Source organism: Paramisgurnus dabryanus, chromosome 12, assembly GCF_030506205.2.
Source record: "Paramisgurnus dabryanus chromosome 12, PD_genome_1.1, whole genome shotgun sequence".
Lineage (NCBI taxonomy): Eukaryota > Metazoa > Chordata > Actinopteri > Cypriniformes > Cobitidae > Paramisgurnus > Paramisgurnus dabryanus.
This window is the reverse complement of record NC_133348.1, coordinates 2,427,824-2,455,742: the sequence shown is the minus strand read 5'-3', so window position 1 is coordinate 2,455,742 and position 27,919 is coordinate 2,427,824. Positions and strand designations below refer to the sequence as shown.

Below are 27,919 nucleotides of genomic sequence, written 5' to 3'. Positions count from 1 at the left end.
CAGGGTAATGGCACTGCGCTGTACTGCCTGAGCTCATCAATAACAGCTATAAAGCTCTCATTTCAACCCAAAGGATATTGCAGCGTCCCTGCCTGGGTACATTTAACAGCTGCCCTCGCCAATACCCCCTGGCCTAAGAAAATTGTTGAAAAGGCATGTTAGAGAGAAAATGAGTGGAAACTGGACAGACGGGGCCTGGATGTATTTTACGGACTGACTCAGACACCAGCTCAGCGCCAGCTTCTTGACTTGTATAACAGTGCAGGGATTGGAACTGATAGAGCAAGATTGACTCACGGTGCTATCATGAAGAATCTGCTCTTGTTTTTCTTCAGAAGAGGAAGGAGAGAGAACAGAAGGACAAGTGGGCGGACTCGCTTTGCACAGCAAAAGACAGCCGAACCCGGTGACCTCACAGTGGTCCTCGCGGAGCATTATCTTCGGCCCTCGGCCAGCGTGGGGTGTTTTACAAACAGGTTCCCAATCCCTTTCTCTCGTGGGGTGGTTTATATAGTGCCGTGTTACTATCGCACCCGATCTAGTGTGCTTATTTTGTGCGATTTGTCACGCCTCCCCCGTTTAAAGGATTCTTTTGGCAAGGGATGCACATGAACTGATGCTGGTGAGATGCGTTCGCCACTGATCTGAAAAGTAGCGCTGTTTGTGAAAAGGGGCGAGAGGGACGCTAACCGGTCCACTCATCCCCTAATGACGTAAATGTCACTTCCCCCTTGCAATCTGGGCATTGGAGTTATAGATACATTGTGAAGGGGATGGGTTTAGGAAGATGACACTGATTAGCTTGCTCTGGGGGCGACTGTCGTGGCTTACGCAGAATGGCCGTGGCACTCTGTGATTAATGCCCATTAAACGCCATGTGGCTCCAATTTGTTGCAGCCCAAATCCTGTTTCCCAATGTGCTGATTACAGACTGAAAGGCCTGCGCTTCTACACCTGCTGGATTGAGCGATGCTTGTTGTGCCACGTTCTTGGTCACGTGGTCCTGCTAACGCTTTGGATAAACAAGCCACGAAGAGACGTCCTCCCGTTTTGCCTAATCAACATTGTGTGATCGGGGTTTCATAGCTCATCTGAATCACAATAAACCATGAAGCTTAAAGATTTCTTTCCAGCAGTTTTGTTTAACTTGAAGACCTCTAGAGGTATTTGCCTTGCGATGTTTCAAATTAGTCGTGAGCAATGAATCAGTTTTTCGCCTTTTAAGAGCAGTCAGCTTATAAATCGTTGAATACCTAACATCATTTTTTTAGCAAAGGTATGCGGCTGGTTATTTTTGATGCGTTACTTTTTATTATCTCTTATGTTCTTCCAGTGCTTTAAAACATTTTGCTTTTATCAAATGTTTCTGAATTCACCAAGCAATTGTCATAACACATAGAAGTGATTTAGGTGAAAGTACTGTTGTTTAAAGTACAAAGGTGATTGGATGGCCACTGACCTGGAGTAAACCCAGTCTGAGTCCATTGGAAAGATCAGACACATTAGTTAAAAGCACAGGAGGCTCCATTTTTTCCCACTTTGACTTTTGGTCATAACTTTGGCCCTGTTTACACCTGGTTTTAAGATGCATTTTGGTCAATTGGATCACAAGTGGACGACACTAAAGACAGGTGTAAACAGGTTGTAAAACATTTTAAGTTCGTCCACTTTCGACAACATTCAGAAGTAGTTGTAAACGCATTCGACCAGATTGCTTTTTAGGTGTAGATGGGTGATTTCAATGAAATCCAGATTTAGAAGGTGTCCAGCATCAGAATTTTTTAAAAGCCCTTGAAGCCAATTTTTTGCACATATAAGATAAAGGTCTGAACTTACTATAACTATTATTTTTAGAGGATTTTAAAAATATTTCCTATAGAATTATTTAAATTTTTTTTTTATAAATTATCAAAAATTATCATTACCGCAACATAATATTACATTAAATATATGCATTTACAAACTCATGTTTCTGTAATGAGAACTAAAAAGTTGTCTAGGTACTAAAATTTCAACTTTTATCTGAAGAGGTAAAATAAGAACTGCTTACCTGGTAGCCATATTGAGTGTCACAGTCAATTATGTCCCTTTCAACTATTTAAAAAAAAATGTTAGTTCCTTGATGGCTCAAACAATGATTGAAAAATGTTGCGGAGGATGAGAAAATCGATCTTGGACACATTTATATTCCTTATTATGGTCTCTACATTGACCAATGATCACCAGTGTAACATGCACTGAAGCTTTTTATTTTTTAGATTTTTTAATTATAAAAATTTCCATGTCAAAGAACCCAAATCCAGTCACGTTGCGGTAATGAAAATTTCCCCCTTAAATGTTGAAAAAAAAATAATTGGTTTGTATGGTGTCATTTGAAATCATGTGCAAAATAGTTCATGAGATGTTTGTCACTGTATGCTTATTATTTTGATACCCTTACTTTGCGTTTACTTTTTTTATCAAAATGTTTCATGACACCTCATAACTCTAATTTCGCGAGAATCACCTTTTAACTCTTTCCCCGCCATTGACGAGATATCTCGTCAATCTGCAATACAGCTATTATCCACCAGGTGGCGCTCTTCCGCAACTTATAAAAACCGGAAGTATTGCCCTAGGGCAAACAGCTGTATGTCCGTGTATGTTTTAAAGAGCATTTTCTGGAAGGCATTAAACTTTTGTGAAAATCATGAAAATGCTGGCGGTGAAAGAGCTACCACAAAAAAATCCCTCTTCTTTACTCTCTGTTTATTTACCGTATGTGTGATGTACTGATCACAATGTATTTACATCAGCCCTGACTTCTAGGTTTGCGAGGGAAAGTTGTGCGAGCTTATTTGATCAATTCCTCTAAAATATCTAAGAAAGCCCTAACAGATACATTACCAACACAAGCAGCGGATTGTGACATAATATTATCGCATGTCAACTTAATGCGATTTAACAACTCGCCCATAGACACTCCCCTCTAAAGAAATCAGGACCAAAGCGGTGTTTAAAAGAGACACCAGGTGTGAACTGAAATGCGTCTCTCTTGTACACTTGCTATCCGATCTACCAAAACGCATCTTAATACCAGGTGTAAATGTGCTCCGTGTCTTAGGAGATAATTTGAGTCAGCCAGTATTATCAGGAAATCCACTTAGTCCAATTTCCCGGTTCTTGTGAGGGGTAACATGACACCGGACCCCGGCTGTCAGGGGAATACTCAGGGCCCAACAATAAAACGTGTGACTCTGATGTCCTGACCGCAACTATGCGCTGAATTCCTTTCTGATGTACTCATCTGTCAGCGCTGCTCTTTCTATTAAAACGCCCTGTCATGAAGAGACATGGGAGTCATGCAGTGAAAAGAGGTAGACGGAAAAATTGAAGGGGGGATTGTGTGCAGCTGGGGCTGTTGGAGAACAACATAGCCTACTGGTTTGTTTGTTTGCACTGGGAGACATGTATGGTTTAACAGAGTCTGTGTTCGTTTTTTCCAATTTCTTTTTTTAGGACGGAGCTGAAGTGGGGAGCTGTCACCTTTGTTGGTTGTGTCATTTGTCAAACGTACTTTCCCGTTTCCTTCCATAAATTTTTAAGCCGTCCCATTAAATATAAGGTAATTGCATTGTCTCTTTATGGGGCCTGGAGCTACAAGTCCTATTAAAGAGACACAAAAGCCAGTGAATGTTAAGAGTATTTATTAAGAAGAATGGTATTAATTATGGAGGAGGAAAGAGCTAGATAAAGAACATTTGCTCGGAAGTGATCATTCGCCGAGACTAAGAAAGAACTGGTCATGATGAGTGCCATTCACATTGGGTATATTTGTACATACAGTAAGGCTGTCAGTACAGCGCATGTTGATGACAGTCCAAGGTTCGGGGATTTGGGCAATCTATTATTGGCAGTAACAGAGTTCCTCCTCACCCTGTTATTTGTCCCCAGCTGGGCTTCATTAAACTGATTTCCTCAAGTAAAAGAGGTTCAGTTTTGGAAAGGAATTGTGTCATGACGTGCAAGAGAATGCAAAATGATTCACAGGCAAAGGAAAGAGACCCAAATGAGCAAATACTGCCATGGTAGATGCAATGGAGGTGTCAGGCAGAGCCAGGTGCACCTGACAGAGCGCTCATTGGTTCCCATGGTTGCAGGGTCGGTACAATGATTGGCGAGTCAAAATAATGGCAGCTCGGCTTGCCCCAGGGCTCTTCCTCCTCCGTGATACATTTAACTTCTTAATGCCACCTCAAATGATCTCGCTAACTTTCCTGTATTACTCGGCATGAATTTTTTAGCACTCTGAATAATGTTGTGGAAGTGAGGCAACAGGAAGGCTCATCGCCTTGACGAATTTCATTGGGAGGATGTGGTCTGACCACATGCAACAGTAGCGCCAAGTCAATGTAAATAAGACTTAATGCATTCATACACTGTGCAGCTTAGTTGTTTTGTAGGATGTGCTGGCATCATGGCGTTTGAAACGTACTTGTAGTGCAAATCTATTTTTAAATGCATAAATAAATTAAACCTTGCCTTTTAACTGTTCATCTTTGCATGCAAGACATACAGCATCATTAACAGATTCTTGCTAGTGTTCACTCGAAACTAGATATAAAAATGTTTAATTTTAATGATTCCATCTAAACAGGACTTACATCCAGACTGCACAGATTTTGTAGTTATGAAGAGTTTGCGTTCTGTCAGTAAATGGAAACAGATTAGGGGATGAACAGATTTCCCGTGTCAATACTGTAATCCTATTCACGTTAAGATAAAACGGCAAAAAATGGTGTGAAGATGTTGGGAAAGAGAGTAAGGTGGGGGTGTAAAATGCATTTATGGTATGACATTATATTGCACATTTTCCACAGAAAAAAAAATGTTTCTCAGAAATTACTCAAGACGATTTAAATAGAGATGATGCATTCACTTTTCATTTTTACGTTTTATTTCACACACCGTGAAATGGCACGGTACAGTCTGTGAGCGCTTTTGATAAAATGTGCCACATGTCCTCAAGTACTTTCAAATGATAATTTCCAGGGGAAAACGCAGAGGCATATCATTAGAGACAGTTATTTATACCATGTACATCTCCAATTCATTCCCTGTTCGATAAACTAACAGCTCCATGTTGGGTATCCATTTTGGATTAAGATGTAATAGTAAGATTGTTTTTTGTGCACACAAAAGAATAACAAGTCCACAAGCAACAGGTCAGACGTTTTTTGGGGAAATAGTTTTTTTTCAGTGTACAATGACTTTTGTGTGGTGGACTATTACTATTGGAGTTTCTTCTCATTCAGTCAGAAAAAAAACTGACTGAAAACAAAGATTCAGTGAAACAAAGATTCCCTAACTGTAACTGGGGCAGTACCCTTTCAAAAGTACACCTTTGTACCTAAAGTCCAATTTATAGTCGTGCGTAACCTCTGCGTAGCCTGACGTGCACCTCACCAAAATTTAAACAGCACATCAATTCTACGCAGAACGCAAGCGCTGTGATTGGTCAACTAGAACCCCTCCCATCAGGTAAAAAAAATGTGTCATGGGTATTTCCGTTTGCGACGGTGAAACAAAGATAGACCAAGTTGAGGAGTGATTTTACTCAAACTGCAACATTAGGCGCTGTTTATTTACTTCCATCACTGCTGGTCATCTCAAAACATTCACAACAAGTTGCTGTTTCTTCTTCGCTTGTGGGTTAAACTTGCCAAGCTGCTTCTTCATTGACGGTCGCGCAGCTACTGTGTGTTTACACGTCGACGCAAAAGTATAAATGAAAACTGACGCAAAACCTGCGCCGTCGGGGCTACGCCGTAGGACCTACTCACAACTATAACAAGCCCTTATAGAATTCATAATAGTACCTCAGAGGTACATATTGGTACCATGTCAATACATCTGTACCTTAATGGTACATATTAGGACCTTTATAAAGAATACTGCCCCAGTAATCGCTAGAGAGGGACCATTTTTCGTTTTTTTTTTTCAGTTTTTCAGACAGTGTAAATACGCTCACTCTCGCCTAAATGTGAATGTACTCTGAGCCCTGTTATGGGTTTCCTGGCACCTTAAACCTATTTGAGCAATCTAAAGACTCTCCATTCCCTTTAATATTAATGATTTGTACTTTTTAATTATAAAGAGCTATAAACTTTCCTCATAATGGCGTCATTATGTCTGGCGTCTGCGTTTTGATTTTTGATGTTTTGATTCGCAACCCACCCATGTTTTGGAGCGCAGTGAGATATACAGTATGTAAGGCCCGGTGACAGATATTTTGCGGGTGAGAGGAAGTGCTGCCTGTGTTTACCCTGGGTTAGCTCCACTGCAGATCGTGATGCAACCTCACAGAAATGTCTTGTTTTTCTGGGTTAGCTGTGCTTGTCTTAGTGCAGCAGAGCAGCATAATGGTGTTTGTAATATCTCCAGCCCTGCGGCACATTTTAGATTGCGAGGCTACACGGCACAGCTTGGCTACGTTTTGGAGGAAAGGGAAGACATGAAAACATTTGAGCAGGCTTTTGGAAAGCAGGCCTTAATTGTGCTTACAAAGGCAAGCAAAGGTGTTTAACTAAGAATGTGATGTCCATTACGGGGTTACTTACAGTTGTGGAGTTCTGGGACGACATCTTTAATCTTTATTATCTCGATTAATTACAAAGAGGGGTGTGATGTGCAATGTGTGTTAGTGAGAGTTCTATACAGTACCTTAAACCGCTTATGATCCTTAAGTATATGCTTAGATGGATGCTAGCTTTAGGCTCCATCATTAATTATAGATTTTAAGTGTCTTTAAATGATTTTTTGCATGCCACGTTACTTTTTTCAGCCTGGTATCTGTTTTTTAACCAAACTATTTTTGTAGCAATCCTACAGCAAGATTCTTTATATCTTGCTGGCAGATGTTCAGTCTTGGCCAAGCACAAACAGAGAAGCCCTGTGGTTGTTGTCTGGATTCTTTGCTATTTTAATGTCTTCGAGGTCATTTTCTGCCAGTTTAGTGTCTGTAATTTGTTTTAAAAGCAACGGATCTTTGCAAACAATTTTCGGCAAATGATAAAGATGTGATTATATAATTTTGGCTTACTGTGCTGTACAGTATGTTGATAAGATTTTTGTAATTTGTTAAAGGAACAGTATGTAAGAAATGTATATCAATTAATCATAAAATGGCCCTGATATGTCACTAGACATTGAGAAACATTTTCATTTTAAATACTTATATCACTGACAACATTGGTCTGGCCAGGATATTGTCATTTAAAAAGTGGAGTTGCAGCCCTCAACTGATGTTTATGTTGTCATTTTCTGTATTGGCCACCAGTTGTGTGATTGCAGTACCAGTTTTAGCCACAAGTTTTGTGATTGCAATGCCAGTTTTGGCCACAATCCTACATACTGTTCCTTTAAATAAAGTCACCTTGCATAAAAGGGGGATAGATCAGTATGAATCTGTCAAAAGAATGGCAAAAGCCCAACAAACATTTTAGGGAATAATGTGGACGGTACTAGAGTTAAAGGAAAACACCACAGTTTTTCAATATTTTACTATGTTCTTACCTCAACTTAGACGAATTAATACATACCTATCTTTTTTCAATGCGTGCACTTTTAATCTTTGTACAGCGCCTTGTGAATGTGTTAGCATTTAGCCTAGCCCCATTCATTCCTATGGCTCCAAATAGGGATGAATTTAGAAGCCACCAAACACTTCCATGTTTTCTCTATTTAAAGACTGTTACATGAGTGGTTACACGAGTAAGTATGGTGGCACAAAATAAAACTTTTCTTTGGAGCCATAAGAATGAATGTGGCTAGGCTAAACAAAGATTAAAAGTGCACGCATTGAAAAAAGATAGGTATGTATTAATTCGTCTAAGTTGAGGTAAGAACATAGTAAAATATTGAAAAGCTGTGGTGTTTTCCTTTAAAGCTGTTCCTGGTTCCAAAGGTTCATATTTGATCAAGATCTGTATTGCTATTCACATTACACTTGTTTATTATACTATAGATGGGCTCCTGATTGCTACAACGTTGTGCATAAACACATCAGAGGATTGCTATTAATAGCGCAGGATTGCTCCACTGGGAACAGACTTATTGTCCTAGCAGATGCTCACTGTAGTTCCAGTTTATTCATTCAATACGAAGATCTACCCTCAGCAATGTAGTATTTTTATTAAACCTGTCTGTTCTTTTCTCCATACAGCGGTCTGTATAATCTCAGCACCCTGGCCAGTGGATCCTTTCTGTCACCACACTGCCGGGCTTTGCCTGCCCAACCCATCTGCCCGTAAAGGTAGCAGCGCGAAGCAAAACCCTTAGATCCTAAATCCGCCGGCTGGCCTCGTCTCGCCAAGACCCTTCCGGTGAGTTTACGATGTCACAACACACGTGTAAAAACAGCGAGATGTGAGTGAACACATGGGAGCCCATGAAGGACCCAGGTGTTTACTATGGAAAAATGAAAAAAGAGAGGTTAGGGAAAGACAGACATGTTCCTCGGGCTGTGCATCTGGGGGGGCTGTGTGCTAAGACTGCATGATTCACAGATGCAGTGGGAAGATAAAAGTGCATCGCTGATAATGTCTGATTTACCACAGCTGATACAACTCACGATTAGACTTTGTGGGGCATTTAATCGCATCAGCCGTACCATTTGTGACAGTTAAAACTGCTACCCACAGCATACCGCCATATATCTTAAAAAAAACAAAAACAAGCAACAACTTTTAAAAAGGTCCTACTATATACCATTTAGGTATAGATATGTGTACATTTGGTACTAATATGTACCTTTGAGGTTTTAATATGCACACTTTGGTACCAATTCCTACCTCTGAGGTACTAATATGAACTTTAAATGATAGGGTTCCTTTGATAGGGTACCAGCTCTAGTGACAACTAGGGACCTTTTTTCCATTTTTTTTTTCTGATAATGAGCTATGACAAATGTGACCCTGGGTATGGGTCAAAATTATCGTTTTTTCTTTTATGTCAAAAATCATTGGGATATTAAAGGAGAAAATAATTCCCAGCACAATTGAGTTTCAATTGCCATCATTGTGATCAGTGTTTGTACTTCATCCGCTCATTTGCATTTAAAAGGACACACCCAAAATGGCACATTTTTGCACACACCTACAAAGTGGCAATTTTAACATGTTATAATAAATTGTTTATATGATATTTTGAGCTAAAACTTCACATATGTGCTCTGGGGACACCAAAGATTTATTTGACATCTTTAAAAAGTCTTGTGCCATGACCCCTTTAAGTAAAGATCATGTTCCATGGTAAATATATCCAATAGTAAAATATATCAAACATTTATTTATTATTGTTAATATTTGTTGCTAAGGACTTCATTTGGACAACTTGAATATTTTTTTTTTTAATTAATAATTCCACTTTTTAAACGTACATTTTGTCAGTTTGTGTCCCCTGTACATACTAGAATGTTTTTGATTGATTTTTCAAACCTGTTAAGCAACCTGTCAGTCTAATATTAGATTTAGGCACAACTGAGTACAACAGAGTAAAGATCAAAGCCCACACCCAGAAGGCTTCTCAAAATCCACTATGGTGTTTTCGTGGACGTCACAAATGCTACAGCTTCAAAGCCTGAGCCAAGAACAGTGACAGAGTTTATTTTCCCTGGTGCTCAGAGGAGTGGCAGCTAGACGTCCATCTAATTCATGTTCGCCTACCAATGCTTAAGCTTTTAACCTTGGTCAGTGACTAGAGTCATTTATTTGGTCTACTCCATGAGGCCAGGGCACACTGGTGGCAGATGTTTCAACTCGGGATCACAGCTTCCAGATGGTCTACTTCTTGTTTTGTGCCTTCTCTTTAGAATTTTGGCAATGGAAAACTTGTGAGGTATACTGTTCCACTTGGTTTGGCCAAGCATGTGCACCCTTTTATTTTGAAGTACCAGTACCCAGCAAGTTTTTTACAAAGCTGCAGGGTGAATGGCATGCTAGTTAGATAAGTCTATAGTATTTTAGGCTATAGTTTCCCATTTGATAGGGTTTAAATCAAACTGTAAAATTCATCATAATTGAAATCCCTGAAGGCATGCAGGCTATCTTGTTGGCACACACTACAGACTGTAGTCGTTTTTGGGAACACATAGTGATGAAGAGGACATCTGGCTGCTGTCTTCGTATTCTGACACACCCGGTTTAACTAATCAGGTGTAGTAAAAGAGAGACATCCAATAAGTGGACTACTGTGGGTTTACACAGGTTTAAAAAGGAAATTAACAAATACCGGTCTACAGGATCTGTGTCCAAAAGAAAACTAGCAAAAACCTTTACAGGTAGCCGTTCCCCTTGTGCTTCTGGCTTTTTAGATTTTGTGCAGCATACTTTACAAAGTTAATACTGTTTGTAGATTAGAGGAGGTGTAAAAACAAGGATACAATTTTAATGAAGCATAATGTTATAAGTTGGAGACAAATAAAAAAGAAAGACAAATGAATGTGTCTCCACAGCTGCTTCCTGAAATTTCTGCAAAATGTTGTGGAAAATTTAATGAAGGCTAGCTTGTAATGGGTTCAAGCTTACCAAGTGGAAAATATGACAGTCTTTCCATAGACAATTAGGACCAACATGAAGCCCTGTTTTTTAATTCCTGTCTTTCCTTCCATAGGGCAGCGTTCCGTTTTAAGCCAAGCATAAATGGAAACATGTACGTTAAAACAGATACAGCTGTGGAGTCTGAACAACCCCTAGGATTGCTGGCGCTTTGCGAAGCAATCTTAACTGTTGCACCTACAAAGAAGCTTTAGCGTCAAATGTTGTTTTGTTTTTTTAAAACGCCTCCTCCAGGAATATGTCATAAATCCATCTAATGACCGACCTATACATGGTGGTGATAATCTTCCCCGTCCACGACGTTTTCCAGCATTGCACCAGTCCACAAATATGCAGCTCTTGTTTTGGGAACGGGTTATTCACGGAGAATGTTTTCATCTGTGCCGTTTTCAATTATCGAGCCATCCTGTAATTACAATGCACTGCACCATGTTTGAGTGCTGGTGTGCCTCAGAGTCCCGGGCCAGACCAGGATACATTTTGCTATTCCGGGCCTTTTTCTCTAGTGGCCAGTCCGGGCACTTATTTGATTGGTAACAGTATCTTGTGCGGGGGGAATTGTGTCTGGGCTTTCAAAGTGCCAGTTAAATTAAGCATGACCTAATGTTGAAAGGGATTTATTCTCTTTTAAATAGCTGTTGTGTTTTCTTTCAGCTGGCCTTGCTTTTTGACCCAAGACCCACAGCACTCTAACCATGAGACAGTGACCATCTAAGCCTCTTTATTCAGTGATAGGAGACCCTTTCAATTACTGTCAGACCCCTCCAAATTGAAATCATGAGCATTATTAATATTACACAATTGAGGAAAATAACAGCTAGCTACTTTCAAGTATTCATTAGGATAAATCACAACATTATAAAAAGTCAAATTTCAGCACGTAGCAATTTGCTGAGAGAGCGCGCATCTGGACAGATGATGTTATTTAAATAATCATCATTGATATGATTATAATGACAAGCTAATGGCTAATGTGTCCCTTCCGCTGCCCTTTCCCAAAACTAATCAGAGCGATCGAAAGATTTCTCCCTCTTCTTTATGCAGCGATATTGTCCTTATGAAAGAATTGCCCATCATTTCCATGAATGCGAGTCTGTTGATGCATAATTTTTCCGGTACATTCAGTCTCTCGTTCTCGCCTAGTCGCTGGCATCACAGCTGCTGGATAATTACGCATTCGACCGAATGTCTTGAAGGGTTGTATGCGCCTCGTTTCCGGCAGCGCGCACATCGCTGCAGCGTTGCCATCCTTCTCGGCCCACACAGGCAGAGAGTTGGATGGGCCGGGTTGTGTAACTGAAGCCCCTTTCATAACGCAATTCATCAACACCGTAACCCTGCATGGTATTCATGCCTTCTCCACCCACACAGGAACAGTCACCCACTCTCCTCAACCCGTCTCGAGATGGCTGTAGATGCGTCCCACGCATGCTTTCTCTCTCCGCACGTTAACGCTCTGGCTCTCCTGTGCAAAGTGTTAAAAATACTTCCCCTTCACTTTAATGGCTTCCTCTCTCCTCAGTGTAGCTTTTAAAGGCCGGTTGATTTGTCTGAACTGCGAGTGCAACTGCCTTTTCTTGTAGTGCTTTTCTATTGAAAGCTTGCTTTGTAGCTATTGTTGAGGACCGAGATCATGGAGGCCTTGTGCACTTGGAAGGTGATCCCTGCTTACCATCTGGACATGATTTTAACAGGCCAGTGCACGTGAAACGGTATAAAACCAGGATTCAACTTTAGGGTTTTAATGAGCAGTCGGTACGACACTCCAGGGGGCTGACTCGCACACATTTTGGGCGATACATCCTCCCGTCCTGCTAACACAGACCAAAATCATACCACAAAAGTTGCTGGATGAGCAAAAGGTGAGTCTTGCAGGGAGCTGAGATAAACTGCCGAAACTAAAGTTTTGAGCGGGTAATGGAGAGGTCAGGTGAGGATAGACTTATTGGGTCAAATTTTGTCTTGGAAGGAATGTCTTGGAATTTTTCCTTTCCCAGAATGAGCGGACGCGGTGCCTTTTGTTACCGTAAGTTAGTTAAATGAAAGAACAGCTATTCAGATCATTCCCTAATACAGTTGAAATTGCTTAAATAATTAGTCTGCCGACACAAGACTTTATTGTCATATCCTTACCTCTATTTTCAGACATTTTCTTATCTATGCCCAATGATAAAGCCAGTTACGGTAGTAAAACTTCCGTCACTAATGAGTTGGGATAGTTGGGAAAGAGCCATGGAAAAAACAACTCCTCTGCAGGAATAGTGGTAGTTATGCACACTTGAAATTCCCTTACGGCAGTAAAGTCCCTCTTGAGGCAAACAAGCAAACACAAGGAGTAAGCAAAATGTACTGTAACAATACAGATAAGGTAGAAATAAAGAAAAAATATGAACTGGAACCGACCATGATTGTATTAGCGACATTACTATAACATCCATAATCGCTAAGTGGAAACAATTAGCAGCTTGTTGAATTATTCAGCGTCTGCCCTATACAAGGGACATAAAAGTGTACCATTTGTACTTAGGGAAATGAGATCTGGCTTGTGTACCTCCCCGGCACCGTGGCTGTGATGTCACAGGGGAGTAGACAAAAGGTGGAACTTAATCTCTGGAACATACCGCCCAGTGTGTCCAAGTGCAGCGAAATAGATGATCTAGTAACCCAGTCTGCCTCCAAAGAGTCCATTAGGTTAAGTATGCAAGCTACAAAGTCACATACTGTACATATCTCCTAATTCCTCCCGAGCCACTAGTAAAACTGTGTATCTTTATGTGCTTAAACTAGCAGATCATAGCACACATTTCCTTGCATTGTAAAACCATCCCTTAAAAAAGTGGTTAACGGGAAATAAAGAAGCTTGACTAAATTGCCATGTTTATTGCTATAACCCAGCATTATTGGCAGGAGTTAAACAGCTGGGCAGCTGATAGTCACTGTTAAAGAGAATACTTTGGCAAAACGCCTTTTTTCCAGGTCTGCTTCCATTTTACCCTTTGCTTATTTGTTCTTTTCTATATTTATTTGTTTGCAGTCTAGAAGTGTCCTGTAGTAACCTTTAGGGAGATTAGGCATGTCTGCTGCATAATGGCTTTGAATTTGACACTTAAAAAAGACAGGGAGTCTCCCTTCAAGTGAAAAGGATATCCAAAAGGCTTAGAATGTGACATGTTTTCCCAAATCCTTTTAGGACTGTCATACCATGCAGCATCCATTGACAAACGGACTCAGTTTAAGACTGTTGTTAATCCCTTCACTGAAATCTGACAGCAGAACTGTAAAATCCATAATCCTTGCATTAAATTAGGCAGTGTGTTTTTATTCACAAGCAAGTGTCTTCGTACGGGTTTTTATGTTCTTTATTATAGCGGTAGTGTGCATCAGTTGGAGAGCTTGATGTGACCCCGGGCTAAGAACCTCCCACATTTGGTATAGTGAAGAAGACAGCAGACAGCAATGTACTGATCTCAGCCACACACTTAGATCACCGTAATCTTTAGTAGGGATGAACGATATATCGGCCGGCATACCGTTATCGGCCGATAACTGCTTATTTTTAATATTATCGGTTATCGGTCTGATAGCAAAATTATGCCGATAAATGAAAGCCGATAAATTATGGATTATTTCGGTTTGTTGAACCACTTCACTTGCTCATTGCTGGCCATGTGGAGTTTTGATTGGTGCTTTCTGTGACATAGCACGAAGATGACACATGTTGCGGGCTTAAGAAGAGTATGCTAGTCTAGCGCAAAGACAAGATGTCCGCGGTCTGGGAGTTTTTCATTGTGAAAATAATATGAATATTTATCGGCCTATATATATCGGTTATCGGCCCCAAAATATAAAGAGTTATCGGTATCGGCCAAAATTTCCATATCGGTGCATCCCTAATCTTTAGGCATGAACATGTTTCATAAGCATCTAGCAAGTACAACATGGGGTGGATAAAAATATGTTTTGAACCGTGTACGTGTTGCAATGCATGTAAAAGAACAGTAAATATTGTGGGTTCGCAGGGTACTAGTGTCAGTACGAAGGACTCGTGTCATTTTAGATGGATTCCTGTAACCTTTTTTGCTTTATGTAATTTGACTTTCTGTTCTGAATTCTGATGGATTTGCTGTAAATATGGCTGCTCTCATCATTCTGGCAGCGTTTGTGTCCCACGCATGCACTCTTTAAACTGTGAGCACATCCTTCTGCCTATTAAAGTATTTTTATCCTGACTTAAAATATAGATTACGTAACTCATTCAGTAGATATAGTGAACTGAAAACCCACTGTCTCGCATTCGGTTACGAGACTTAGAGAGATGTAGTGACAATGGCATGCCATGTGTGTTTAATACACTAAGTTAAAATAAGCACGTGTGGAAAAAATTGTGTGGTAGAGTAAACATAAAAATTATAGTGAATGATGATACAAATTTTGACTTTTAAATTCGTGATCAGGAATCACATTAAATTTTGGCCTCATTCTTGTCACATCCTTTTGTACAATAAACCAATTTTTATTTATTAATATTTTTATATTTATATTTATATATATTTATATTTTATATTTATTTTATATATAAGGTTATTACTAGTATTACATTTGTGCATTAAATGAATGTATTATTCTTGAATTCCTTTAATTTCTGAAATTATGGGTGGTACTATATAGTACTATGCTATAGTTTGATACAATAAAATCTGTAAGTACAGCTAAGCCATTATATTTAGGTAACATAAAGGTCTTTACATAATTAGGCAGAATGTTGTTAGGCTTATTTCTGTAGGAAGCTATGCAAAGCTGATATACATTAAAAATGGCTACCTGGTGCTACATCAGCTCTGGAGTCCAGCTCATGGTTTATCTTGGTTTGTGAACGCATACTTTCCTGTGTCAGACATGGAAGAATATGAAAACAAAACTAACCAAAAGTTGATGTTTGAAGTGCTATAAATACCAGTGGTTTTCTGCCCTGCTATTTTTAGCTCTCGCATCGCCTTCTAGATACCAGCGTCACACAGTTTCCTCTCTCATATTCAGGCATTGCTGTCTGTTGCAATCAGAACAAATCAGATTACGATATACAGTACGTTGTACAGAGTGCATGTTCAGTATCTTCCCTTGATGAACCCATCCATTCTGTATTTATTGGGAACATGCTGTACCTTGAGGGTGTATTTTGGTCTGTGTCTCTCCCACATTTGTCCTCAGTGTTGTTTTAAAAAGCAAAGAAAAAGCGTGAAAATCTTAAGGAAGTAAATGCTCAGAGTTTGCCCTTTAAACACCCACACACATTACATCGAATGTCATTTGCATTCCGTGGGCTATTTTTAAATGTTTGTGTCTTTTTAGGAAATGAGTGGGCAAGGTTGTTAATGATGACTCATGAGCAGAGGGAGGTGTTAGCTCCACTGCATCAGTTCATTGAAAAGTCTTGACACGCTTGCTAGGCGAAAAGTACACAGCTGGTATATCTGTGCAGATGCCTAGATATCAAGCTAAAGGAATGAGACAAGAAAGCAAGCTGCAATTTAAGTATGACTAAGTCACGTGAATCAACTGTCATTTTTTCCTCAGCAGTGCTACAGCAGACATCACCTTTACAATCTAAAGTTAATCAATACTGTTGACGAATAGTAGTGCTTATTTTTCTTTTAAAATGTTCATAAGATTAAAATTGCAACTTATTGTTACGTCTTTTCTCATTTAGATACTGAGGAATCAACAGACTTTGACCTAAAGAGAAAGAAGCTTGGATGAAACAAACAGTGAATGGACTGCCGTATGCTGCAATAATGAGATCAACATAATGGCCTGATTGAAAGAGGAACACGTTATTGATTTTAAAGCAAGAGTGGAGAATGGATCTGGACGGACTTTTTGTTTAAGAATCTGGCATGCTAGCCTACATAAATACAATTTAGCAAACACCATCTTAAGAAACCCCATACAAGTACAAAGAAAAATGGAGCCACATGAAACTGCTGCTGGCCAAAAATGCACCAAGGATCAACGGGAAAAGATCCCCTTACAAAGAAAATGGGTATCTGAGCCCTCTGCTGGAACAAAAAGGAGTACTTTTGCAGATCCAGATGTTAAAAGACATTCACATCGTGAGCATAGTCTTACAAGTGGGACAAGCCTTTCAAGCTCAACTCAAAAGTTTAGTTCTGGAAAGCTGTTGTCATCTGCAGTGACACAGTCATCACAAGAAAGTCAGTTTCAACAGGTCTATCCCCGGCCTTACTACCAGTTGCCACAATTATACCCCCAGGAGCCTTTCCTGAGTGGTACAAAGCCACAACCTGGGTTAGAAACCCATGCCTGGCCCTTCTCTGGGCAAATACAATCCCTGCCACGAGATGATATGTTTCATGTACAGTCCCGCACTCACGGGGTCTTTCCTCGTCAGAAGCCTCCAGTCGTGTTTGGTCAGTTTTCCCAATCTGGACCAGAGCAGTCAGATGAAGTTCATAAGAAGGAACAAAAGCCCAAGAAGCCAGGAAAATACATATGTCACTACTGTGGAAGGGCATGTGCTAAACCCAGTGTGCTTAAAAAACACATTCGATCTCACACAGGAGAGCGCCCCTATCCTTGTGGTCCATGTGGATTCTCATTCAAAACCAAGAGCAATCTCTATAAACATAGAAAATCTCATGCCCATGCTATCAAAGCAGGTCTTGTACCATTCTCTGAGTTAGCAACTCGAACAGACACTGATCAAGCATCTTCAGTTGGAGAAGCAGAGGCACATTCTGATGGTGAACAAAGCACTGACACTGATGAAGAAGTTGCAGAAGGTACAGTGTTCCCTGAGAAACGTAGCCCACAAATATCCTTCGACTCTGAAAAGAGCCCAATGGAAAGAGGGCCAGCATATGCTGATCCAGCAGAGGAACTGTCTGTGGCATCTATGAAAGTGCCTATACCTCTACTAATTGTTCCAAAACAAGGGGTACCATTAACAGCCACAGAGTGTCCACAGTTTCCAGAAATGCAAGGTTCCCTTTCTACTGGACAGATAGGCAGAGGGGACGAGTCTCATACTGTTAAACAGAAACTTGCCTTAAGACTCAGTGAGAAAAAGGACCAGGATTCTGAGCCGTCTCAAAATCTGTTGAGCCCTCACAGCAAAGGCAGTACTGATTCTGGTTATTTTTCCCGTTCCGAAAGTGCTGAACAGCAGATCAGTCCACCTAACACCAATGCAAAGTCATATGAAGAAATTATGTTTGGAAGAACTTGGCCCCATAAAACCAACTCCAGACCTAGACAATCAGTCACAGTTGGCATGGCAGCTATTGCAGGTCAGGATACTTATATCCATATAAACAAGACTAGTGCCATGCAGGAGGACATGGAAAAGATATCAGAGGGTCATGTATTTTATCAAAGTAATTTTGGAGAATCACAACTAGTTCCTGGCTGTGACCAAAAACAGTATCATCCTGGCTCTTGCCAAACCAATACAGTTCTTCTGGAAGCACCATCTGATTCGGGACCACTTATACGGAGTAACTCAATGCCAACACCTTCGCCTACAAACCTCAATGTACCACCGAATCTAAGAGGAAGTCACTCATTTGATGAGATGATGAGCCAAGATGATGTTTTTTACACTGCTGGTCTTAAGAGGTTAAGGAGACAGGCCGCTTTTGAACACTCTGCCCAAGAAGGGCATGGAGAATCAGAAAACTACGGGAAGATCACAGGTCCAAACACAAGTTTGAAAATGGGAGAGAGAAGTCTTTATATGCCAGAATTTAAAGGCTCTGGGTCAGAGCTTGCTTGTCCAGAAGTTCGCACAACATATAGTTCATATGGTACAAAGGTGGGAATGACAGAATCAAGAAAGCGACGTATGAAGAAAAGTGTTGGTGAAGAAGAAGACTGCATCGGACAAGATGATGGTAGTCAGAGTGGCTCTATTGAAATGACTGGGGATTATGATCTAAGGCAAGGAAGTCAAGATTCTTCAAAGGCTGCTCCTGCCACTAAGGGAACAATTTTTAGAGCCCATAGCCCATCAGACAGTTTTGACAGAGGCCTGTGTATGACTCCTGAAGATGTAGTACTTGTTCAGGATTCAGACACAAAGACTGCTGGTAATGTTATATCTGTCATACAACATACTAATTCGCTTAGCAGGCCAAATTCATTTGAGAAAACTGAATCAATTGAACATCCATTTTATCAGCCAGAAAAGCCTTCTGGGCATCTTTCTGAGCAATCAGACACAGAGAACATTGATGATGTGCAGAGCCCTGATTCTCACCATAGATCAGAAAGCATAGAACGTCAGCAGCAAGGTGACAATGAACACAGATCATTCTCTTCTAACCCATTGTATCATATACCCCACAAACTTGTACGACAGCCCAACATTCAAGTGCCTGAAATTAGAGTTACAGAAGAGCCTGACAAACCAGAAAAAGAGCCTGAGGTGCAAGTGAAAGAACCAGAGAAACATGTTGAGGAATTTCAGTGGCCACAAAGAAGCGAAACATTGTCGCAGCTTCCTGCAGAAAAGCTGCCCCCAAAGAAGAAACGTCTGCGTCTTGCAGACATCGAACACTCTTCTGGGGAGTCAAGCTTTGAGTCAACTTGCACAAGCCTTTCAAGAAGCCCTAGTCAAGAAAGTAATTTATCTCATAGCTCAAGTTTTTCAATGTCATTTGAGAGAGAGGAATGCTTAAAATCTGGGTCCCCAACTAAGCAGGAAGAGTTTGGTAAGCAGTCTGAGTTCTTAACTGTTCCGGGCCATTCTCTGTCTATTCCAGGGCATCAACAAAGAGAGATGAGACGTTCTTCATCAGAACAGGCACCCTGTGCTTTGCCCACCGAGGTACCGGAAATCCGCAGTAAATCGTTTGATTATGGAAGTCTTTCAACTGGTTCAAGGCAAGGAGAAGTATATTCAAGTGCTTCAGCTATGAAGGAACGTAGACGTGGCTACCTTGTTAGACAGGCATCCCTCAGTGTCTATCCTGAAGTAGTGGTTCAAGAGCCAGTCTCAGAAATAAATATTAAACAGGAGCATTCTGACCATGTTCTTCAAGCTGCCTTAACTGGTACATCCTGTTGTGTAACCAGTGACTTGGCAAAACCCAGAAGAGGTACACAGTTAGCTTATGGATCACGCCACTTGCTGCAACAGAGCATCAGTGAAGACAGCCAAACAGAGGATCATTTCCAAAATACTCCTCGTTTGCCAGCACAACTTTCAACTGATAGTGAGCAGTCAGTTCATGAGCACATGAGCCAGGACGTAATTCAGCACTCTTCACTTCCAAGCAACTTGGCATCTTCACCCTTCTTGCCATTTCAGCCTATGCTCTGGCATCCTGAATCTGCACAAAGACAGAAGCAGCATCTGGCTTTTCAGACACATCAGTTACAGAAACTACATATCAAACAGCCAAATCTACAGCCCATGGTACAGAAACCACACCAAACCCCTCATCAAGTTCAGGTGCAAGCAGACTCAAAAACCGATGGCACTAGTCACAACTATCCTTATCCCTCAAGAGCCTCCCCACAGCAGCTTGGGGTCCTGTCATCAAAAGTTCTTACTACAAGCTTCTTAAAACAAGTTCAACCCATCTTTGCCACTCAAAATGTAGGATCAGCATCATCACCTCCCATGCTAGTCCCAGTCAGAATCCAGACTAACGTGCCATCCTATGGTAGTGTTATGTATACAAGTGTTTCACAAATCCTTGCTACCCAGAGTACAACTTCAATCAGAGTTATATGCACAGACAATGTGTCTTCTGCTTCACTCACAGGTACTGCATCAAAGCACCAAGTAGGGATTAATTTATCCAAAATATTAGGACATTCTGATGGATCCTTACATTTTCCACAGTGGAAAGTTCCTGAATATTTACCTGGAACCCTTAACACAGGAATTCCTCTGTCTTTGACCTCAGGAACTATCTCTACTACAGATGCATCTTCTAATATTGGTGGGAGTAAGAGAATGTTGTCGCCAGCCAGCAGTCTTGAGCTCTTTATTGAAACCAAACAACAGAAACGGGTCAAGGAAGAAAAGATGTATGGCCAGATAGTGAAAGAGCTTAGTGCGGTTGAGCTGAGCAATTCCAGTGCACCAAAAGATATTGATAAGTCCCCTAAACCAGAATTTTCAAACAGAGATGACTCAGTAGATGATCATGAGAGGATGTCCTCATCTCCACCCACTGATTTTGTATCCTCTAAATTCCTTCGGTACCCATCTGCACCTCATTTACCTGATGTCCCACCAAAAGATAACTTTATCCCACCCTTGCAAATTATTACAAATGCAGCCAAGAGGGCAGATTCCCCTGAAGCACTTGATGTAGACGAGTCCACCCCTGATGCAAGCCCAAGCCCTCAGTCAGCGATCTCCTCAAGTGATACTCAGGAAGAATCTAAGCAGACCATGGGTAATAAATTCCCTGTTAACATGCTGGTGCAACTAGCTGCCAATCAGGGTGGAGGAGTTGCTGGTAGTACTCTCCTACTGACTGACCTGGCAGATGTCCATCAGTATTTTCAGTTCCCAAGTCTTCGTACACCAACCAGTGTCAGTTGGTGCTTTCTAAATTATACAAAGCCAAATTATGCACAGACAACTCCTCTAACCTCGGTCTATGGTTCTTGGTGTGTCAGCTCTTACAATCCCAACCCACTCAATCTCAGCACCAAGGCCTCCCTGGCACTTCTCCGCTCCAAACAAAAAAAGAACACAGAGATGTATACGATGGCTGCTATGTACCAACCTGGCTCTGGAAAACTTGTTTCATCCCTCCGGTGGAAACAGAAGTTTGAACAGGTAAGAATAACTCCTGAAATTCTAGAAGAATACAAATAACATATTAAAACACTGGCTTAACAGCCCCCCTTTGTGTAGCGTGCATCCCTTTGTGCCCTCCCAAAAAAAATTAATGACATAAAACAATCTCAAACCTAGAATTTTAATTAAACAAAATAAATTGTTTATTAGAAGATTTTCTTAGGTTTAATTACACAAAATGTATGATAAATTAATGTATTGTAAATGTATTAATAAAATGTCATAAAACTGGGATCCCTGGAACCATCTCGCACCCCCCCCCCAAGATTTAAATTTAAGTAATATATAGATTGATGGAAATATAGAAATTACAGGACATCTATATGTTTATAATAATATTTGATAATACAAATAATACAGATGTTTACAGTATGATAATGGTTGAGTTCATTTGAGTAATTTGGCTCAACAATCGTGTGCTTAATGTATACATTTTAGGGTTCATCATTAATCTGTTTTGTTTACATTTTTAGTTGAAGCCAGAGCTTATACAGTTGGATGTTGGAAAGTTTGGGAAGAAAATGAAGGGAATCAGCTCAAGAGACAGGGGAAAAGAGGACCATGGAGAGAAAGAAGTTTCTTCAAAACAGGCTGAACCCACCCGCATCAAAATCTTTGACGGAGGGTATGTGAAGATATGAGTGTGCTTATTTTTGGACATCTACAATAGAGATAGATTTCATCTTCTAAGGTCCAATTAAATAGTAACACTATATACTGTCAGAAAAAATATTAAGAGCTATGGAACCTAACCTGTACAAATTATGACTTTTAATAGTCCCTTAAATATTTGGACTCAAGAAGAACATTTATTTATTGTTTCAATATTTACTGTATTTCTTGAATAATTGTCCAAAATCTGTTAAATCTTAAAAAAAATCCTATACAGCAATAAAAAAAACTTTTGAATGGGTACAGTTGTAAAAATGTTTTGGTCCAAAAAGGCTGAGATAAGAATCATGGCCTCATGAAATAATTATACCCTCCAAATGTATAATGTGAACTTTGATGTATTTGATTTCAATCCCCATCCGCATTCACAGATATACTCGATACCCTCCAGTGATTTTAATAAATCTTGCCTTGTTTTCATTTTAGGTACAAATCCAATGAGGACTATGTTTACGTACGTGGCCGAGGCCGGGGAAAGTACATATGTGAAGAGTGCGGGATCCGCTGTAAAAAGCCAAGCATGCTGAAGAAACATATTCGCACACACACGGACGTAAGACCATATGTCTGCAAGTTCTGCAACTTTGCTTTTAAAACGAAAGGTGGGTTTCCTTTCCCATTTCCAAAAACCATAAACATGCGAATGTCCACCTAACAGCTTAAACAAAAACATGAGTCATAGACTCAATAGTCATATTTTTCGGAAACCACATTACGCAACTGAGGATCTCTGTACTATTTAATGTGAATAAATGGAGAGAGTTAAACATCACATGTTTCACATATTACATAGTTTAAACACTTCAAATCTGTTTTCAGGAAACCTTACGAAACACATGAAGTCGAAGGCTCACATGAAAAAATGCTTAGAGCTTGGAGTGTCGGTAACCTCTGTGGATGAGGCAGAGGCTGAAGAACCAGGTATGATTTAGACACTGGGTTGACAGTAGCCAATATATTGCAGTATGTGCTGTCTGGAAGTAGAGAGTATTCCAGTATTACAAGGCTATTTAAAAACAGCAGGCCTGCTTCTAACAGTTAAATTAAATAAACAAATTACGATCCCACAATAAAGATTCTCATTCCAATCACATCTGTGTTTAGAGAGGGACAAAGAAACCCTATAACCCTTCTGAATTAACTGAAATTTACCCATTTTGACATCTTAGACAGTATCTGAAAGGTCAATTGAGAATTTGCATTTTAATTTGCTGTTGTTCTTGTTTTTCCCAGATACCGCAGAGGAAGTCCAAAGAACATCTGAGAAGGTGGCAGAACACCAGTTCTCCGATGCTGATGACTCAGATGGAGCTGAAGAAGACGGTGATGAAGTTGATGAAGATGAGGATGATGACGATGAATATGATGGCGATTCAACACCGAAGACACGCTCTCGAAGCACGAGCCCACAGCCATGTGCCATTCCCTCACTCTCCATCACTGCAGTGGCTGCGTCACATGAATCCAACCCAGAGCTTCTAGGTTCAGCCTCTAAGCAGCCTCTTTTCACTTATTTCACTAGTCTGCCCAGTATTCAGATCACCCAACTTATGGCACCCAGTGAGAAAGCAGGGGATGCCCAAATGGCAGAATACCAGAAACTCCTTCGAGGGGCTCTGGGTGAAGATCACAAAAACCGACTGGATGTCCCAAGTTCCATGGATGAAGACTTTGCTCTCTCTCCAGAACACAGCTCATCCTCCTTTGACTTTTCCCCATCCCGTATGTCTTCACCAGGTTGCGATTCCTCCCCCCTCCGAGAAAGTTCACCTTCCTCCAGGAGGTACCTGTCCCCACGAAGGGACCTCTCCCCACGTGGCCATTTGTCACCAAGGCGAGAAGCGTCTCCACTTAGGCACATCTCTCCCAAGCGGGATCCATATAGAAGGGATCTGTCACCAAGGAGGGACCTTTCTCCTAGAGGGCATCTCTCCCCTATCTCCCAGTCAGGACGGCCAACATCCCCAGGAAGGGATCTCTCAGGCAGACTATCTCCCAGAAGCCGACACAGGGGCATGTTTAGACCTGTGTCCCCCAGGAGGAGTCTTCATTATCAGACTGGTCCATGGGCAACCAGCCCCAGTCCACATGCAGAGCTGTTATCATTAAGCCAAAAGACCAAGAGCCATCCAGAGATGGCGAATGTAAGTCATTTTCTTTTAATTCTCTTCAGTCTTTTTAAGACTGTAGATAAGAACTGTAATGGGATAAGGTAATCTTTACTCATTTCAAGCTAAATTGCTTTCTTAAAGGGCTGATTTTAATTAGTTTTTTTAGTTGTTCATTTTAAGTTTTAGATCTACAAAACCACAACAACTCTATTTAAAAGTTTATCCTTCAATATAAAATACTCTTAAACTTATTTGTGGAACATATTGCTTCTTGAACCACAATTGTTATCCAAGAGAAGAGGTATTGTATTGTGAAATTGTAGGTTAATAGCTCAAACAGAGTTGCTGGCTTGACGTTTTGAATATTGCAAATTTAACCCCCAGTTGCTAGGCAACCATACATCCAATCAATCCCAGTTACACAAAATGTCACAGACCGTACTGTAGTTGCATGTGAAGCTTGGTGAGAATTAACCACAGGTATAAAAAGTTAAAGCTATTCACAGTGAAGAAAAGAACAATTAAAGGCTAGCGAAGCAAGAAGAATCCAGCATACATTGGATTTCTTTTTTTAGTTATATTTTAGGGCCATTTTGGTTCAGTATAGTGGAGAATTAACAGAAAAGAATTGGGTTGAGATGGGGGAGCAGGATTGAACTTAGAGACCAGAATCGAACTTGGGTCACTACACTGTATGTTAGCGCTCACCACCGGGCTACAGTATCTGTGCCAACATGCATTGGATTTCTAAAGTACCCAAAACTCGAGTATAAAATTGCAAGACATTTTATGAATGTCTGCTAAATGTAAATGACAATGATAGTCAGTTAACAGTTCTAATAGTAAAAATAAATTAGTTGATTATGAACCTCTTGGAGAAAATGCAGTATCCATTGTGCTTATGCAGTATAGTTATTAATTTCAGCCCTACTTGGCTTGTTACCATAGAGCTAGGGGAATAATAAGATAAATGAGCAATGTCTATTATGTAAGCTTGGCCCTTTTCAGTGGTAACTGATGTTTTTGTTCCTTGTGTTCTTGCAAACTTTCCAAAGAGCTCCAGGTCAAATCACTACAATAATAAATAATTTAGCGTTAAAGTGTTAAAAGTATCAGTGACTAAAAGTTAAAAAGCAGCTACAGTACTAATATTTTCTACAAAATATGATATATTTTAGCAATGTAACCGAATTATGTCTTTCAACTTTTAGGACCAGAGGGATTGCAACACAGACGCCCCCAGCATCAACCAAGGATTATTTAGTCACCTTCCCCTACACTCCCAGCATCAAATCCGCACACCGTTCTCCATGATACCCATTGGTGGCATCCAGATGGTCCATTCTGTGCCCACTTCCATGACAGGCCACGCCCACCCGACCCGCTTTCCCCTCCAGAAGAGCACATCGGAAGAATCCGGCACCAGTGAGGTGTCCTTCCACCTTCCCCAAGGCAGAGGGGCCAGCAGCAGATGCCCATCCGACTCACCCCAACCCCCTGAAAAGTCTGTGTCCCCAAAGGCTCCATCGCCTTCCTTACAAAAGTCAAGAGAGGACAGCACAGACACTTCTGATAAGGAAAGCAAGCAAGAAGAGTGCATTCAAACGTGCACTAAGGCGATTGCCTCCCTGTGCATCGCCTCCGAGGAAACTCCTGAAAAATTATCAGTTCCCATCGATCCTTTCCATCCTTATTCACCTGTGGCTCAGCAAGACAGTCCACCGGCAAGAGCGCAGCACTTTTGCAGTTCGGAGATAAGTCACCCTGTACACTCCAGACCCGAAAACAGTATGTCCACAACATCAAAGAATCCCACGGCAGGCCATTCCACTCTCTACAATACTGAGGTGGCAGAACGAGAGAGGGAAAGAGCGTCTGGCCAACAGGGCCATGGAGATAGGCCAGTGACCATAAAGAAAGGCAAAGATATAAAAGATGCTATAAATAACAGGTGAACAAGGTCAAAGAGGGTAGTAAATTACGCTCGCACGTTTTATATTTACACATGTACACACACACACATACACACACAAAATCAAGTAAACTGATTTAAAGTGGTTTTAATGTACATGTATAGCATGCCTTTTATAACATGGTTTGCTATCTCAACTATAATAACTTTCTTATTTAAAGTTTTAAAGAATATACATATATGTTAACTTATATATGAGCCTGACCAAAATCGCTTATGGACTTTGTCTGGTACTTTTAAATGTACAGATGTGTGCCTTTTCTTTACTTTTTGCTTATATTCTTATAAGCATTAAACGGGAGGATATGTAAATATATCGAGTTTTGTGTATCGGCTTTGTAATAAATGCAATTTACCGTCTTTTTCGGGACACTCGAGTCTGAACGATGTGAAGTATCAATACATGTAAGGTTGCACTAAAACATATTTTTATATGAGTGAGATTAAATGGCTTTTGTGTACAGCAGCAATTCTATAATACTATTTATTGTATCATGTTTCATAAATTGTACATTTTTTTCTTAATGTCGTGGATGCCTTTTCTATGTAAAGCATGGGTTTTGCTATTGCATAATTAGAGCAAAAATTATGTACATGTTATATGGCTTTATATATTAGAAGTATGTGTGCATATACTTCTCAGTAAATTCGCTTTACCTAGAATTCTATGTAATTTAATATATATATCTATATATATATTGAGTATATAGATAAACGAGTATATATATCTGCACATATGGTTTGGATAGACACCTTCATACAGTATGGTAGTTGGTTCTAAGTGCTTGTACCCTTCTCTATCATATCGGCTGGCTGGTAGGCTACACTAGTTTTTTTCATTGTTCACATTTTAAATGTAATACTGTTAAGCATTAAACGAATCAACTTTCGCACTTCTGCATTTCCTCCAGAGCTTACTGAGGTAGATGTTAAAGGTATTTTGATCTTCTGTGAATTGTTGCTTGAAGTACTTGACTTGGTGATTAATATGGGGAACATTCCAACAGATGTAAATATTGGATGCCTACGGTTCTGTACGCTCACAGCCATACATATTCATAAATTGAAGGAGTTTGTCACGGGCCACGTCATCAGTCCATGAACACTTTGTTGTTGTTTTTTTTTAATTGTACATGCAAAAACTCCAATACTGAGAACTCCTAAAATGCACCTTATGTTTTCTAAACCTTCGCAAAAAAATCCCAAATTATATCACTTTTAGAACTGGGATTGGATATACAGATGTTTTTTTCTGTTTTGAATCGAAGCAACCTAACTGAACTGGAGTACGAAGCCAGTGCACTCTTGTGTGTATATCTGTATTTTGTATTGTGTGTATATGATCTATGTAATTTACTCCTTTGACATTTTTGTCAGTAGTCCCAACTATTCACTTAACTGTATTAACTTGTCTTTAAAACCTAAGGTATCAAAAGCACAAATCATTGTATTAAAACAAACAAACAAACAAAAAAAGGAATAAAAGACAATTAATTAAAAATAAAAAATTACTTTGTGATGTTCAGTGGAAAACAATAATATGTACAATCTCGGGTTTGAGAATGAATCACAGCACAGGTAAAAATACAGATTGCTGTTTTCAAATAAATACAACTATGGTAACTTTTGTGTGGTTTTAATGCTTCTCTTTTGCACGGTCAAATCCTCAAATAGTCTTTTGATTTAAATGTCTGTGTAGTGGTAAAGAGGACACAGATTTTGACAGGTA

General features: G+C 40.2%; 1 protein-coding gene across 3 annotated transcripts in view; it reads left to right on the top strand.

The window, feature by feature from the left end:
- hivep2a (HIVEP zinc finger 2a) overlaps nucleotides 1–27,677 on the top strand; it is a 77,822-nt gene extending 50,145 nt beyond the window's left edge. For all 3 annotated transcript variants that reach the window (XM_065256151.2, XM_065256150.2, XM_065256152.2), the window contains 7 exons: nucleotides 8,204–8,363; nucleotides 16,303–21,414; nucleotides 21,909–22,060; nucleotides 22,534–22,709; nucleotides 22,927–23,028; nucleotides 23,341–24,251; nucleotides 25,430–27,677. In XM_065256151.2, the coding sequence (XP_065112223.2) occupies nucleotides 16,558–21,414; nucleotides 21,909–22,060; nucleotides 22,534–22,709; nucleotides 22,927–23,028; nucleotides 23,341–24,251; nucleotides 25,430–26,173 (6,942 nt within the window). In that variant the 5' untranslated portion in view covers nucleotides 8,204–8,363; nucleotides 16,303–16,557 and the 3' untranslated portion in view covers nucleotides 26,174–27,677. The remainder of the gene's footprint in view (nucleotides 1–8,203; nucleotides 8,364–16,302; nucleotides 21,415–21,908; nucleotides 22,061–22,533; nucleotides 22,710–22,926; nucleotides 23,029–23,340; nucleotides 24,252–25,429) is intronic.
- The last annotated feature ends 242 nt before the right edge of the window (nucleotides 27,678–27,919 follow it).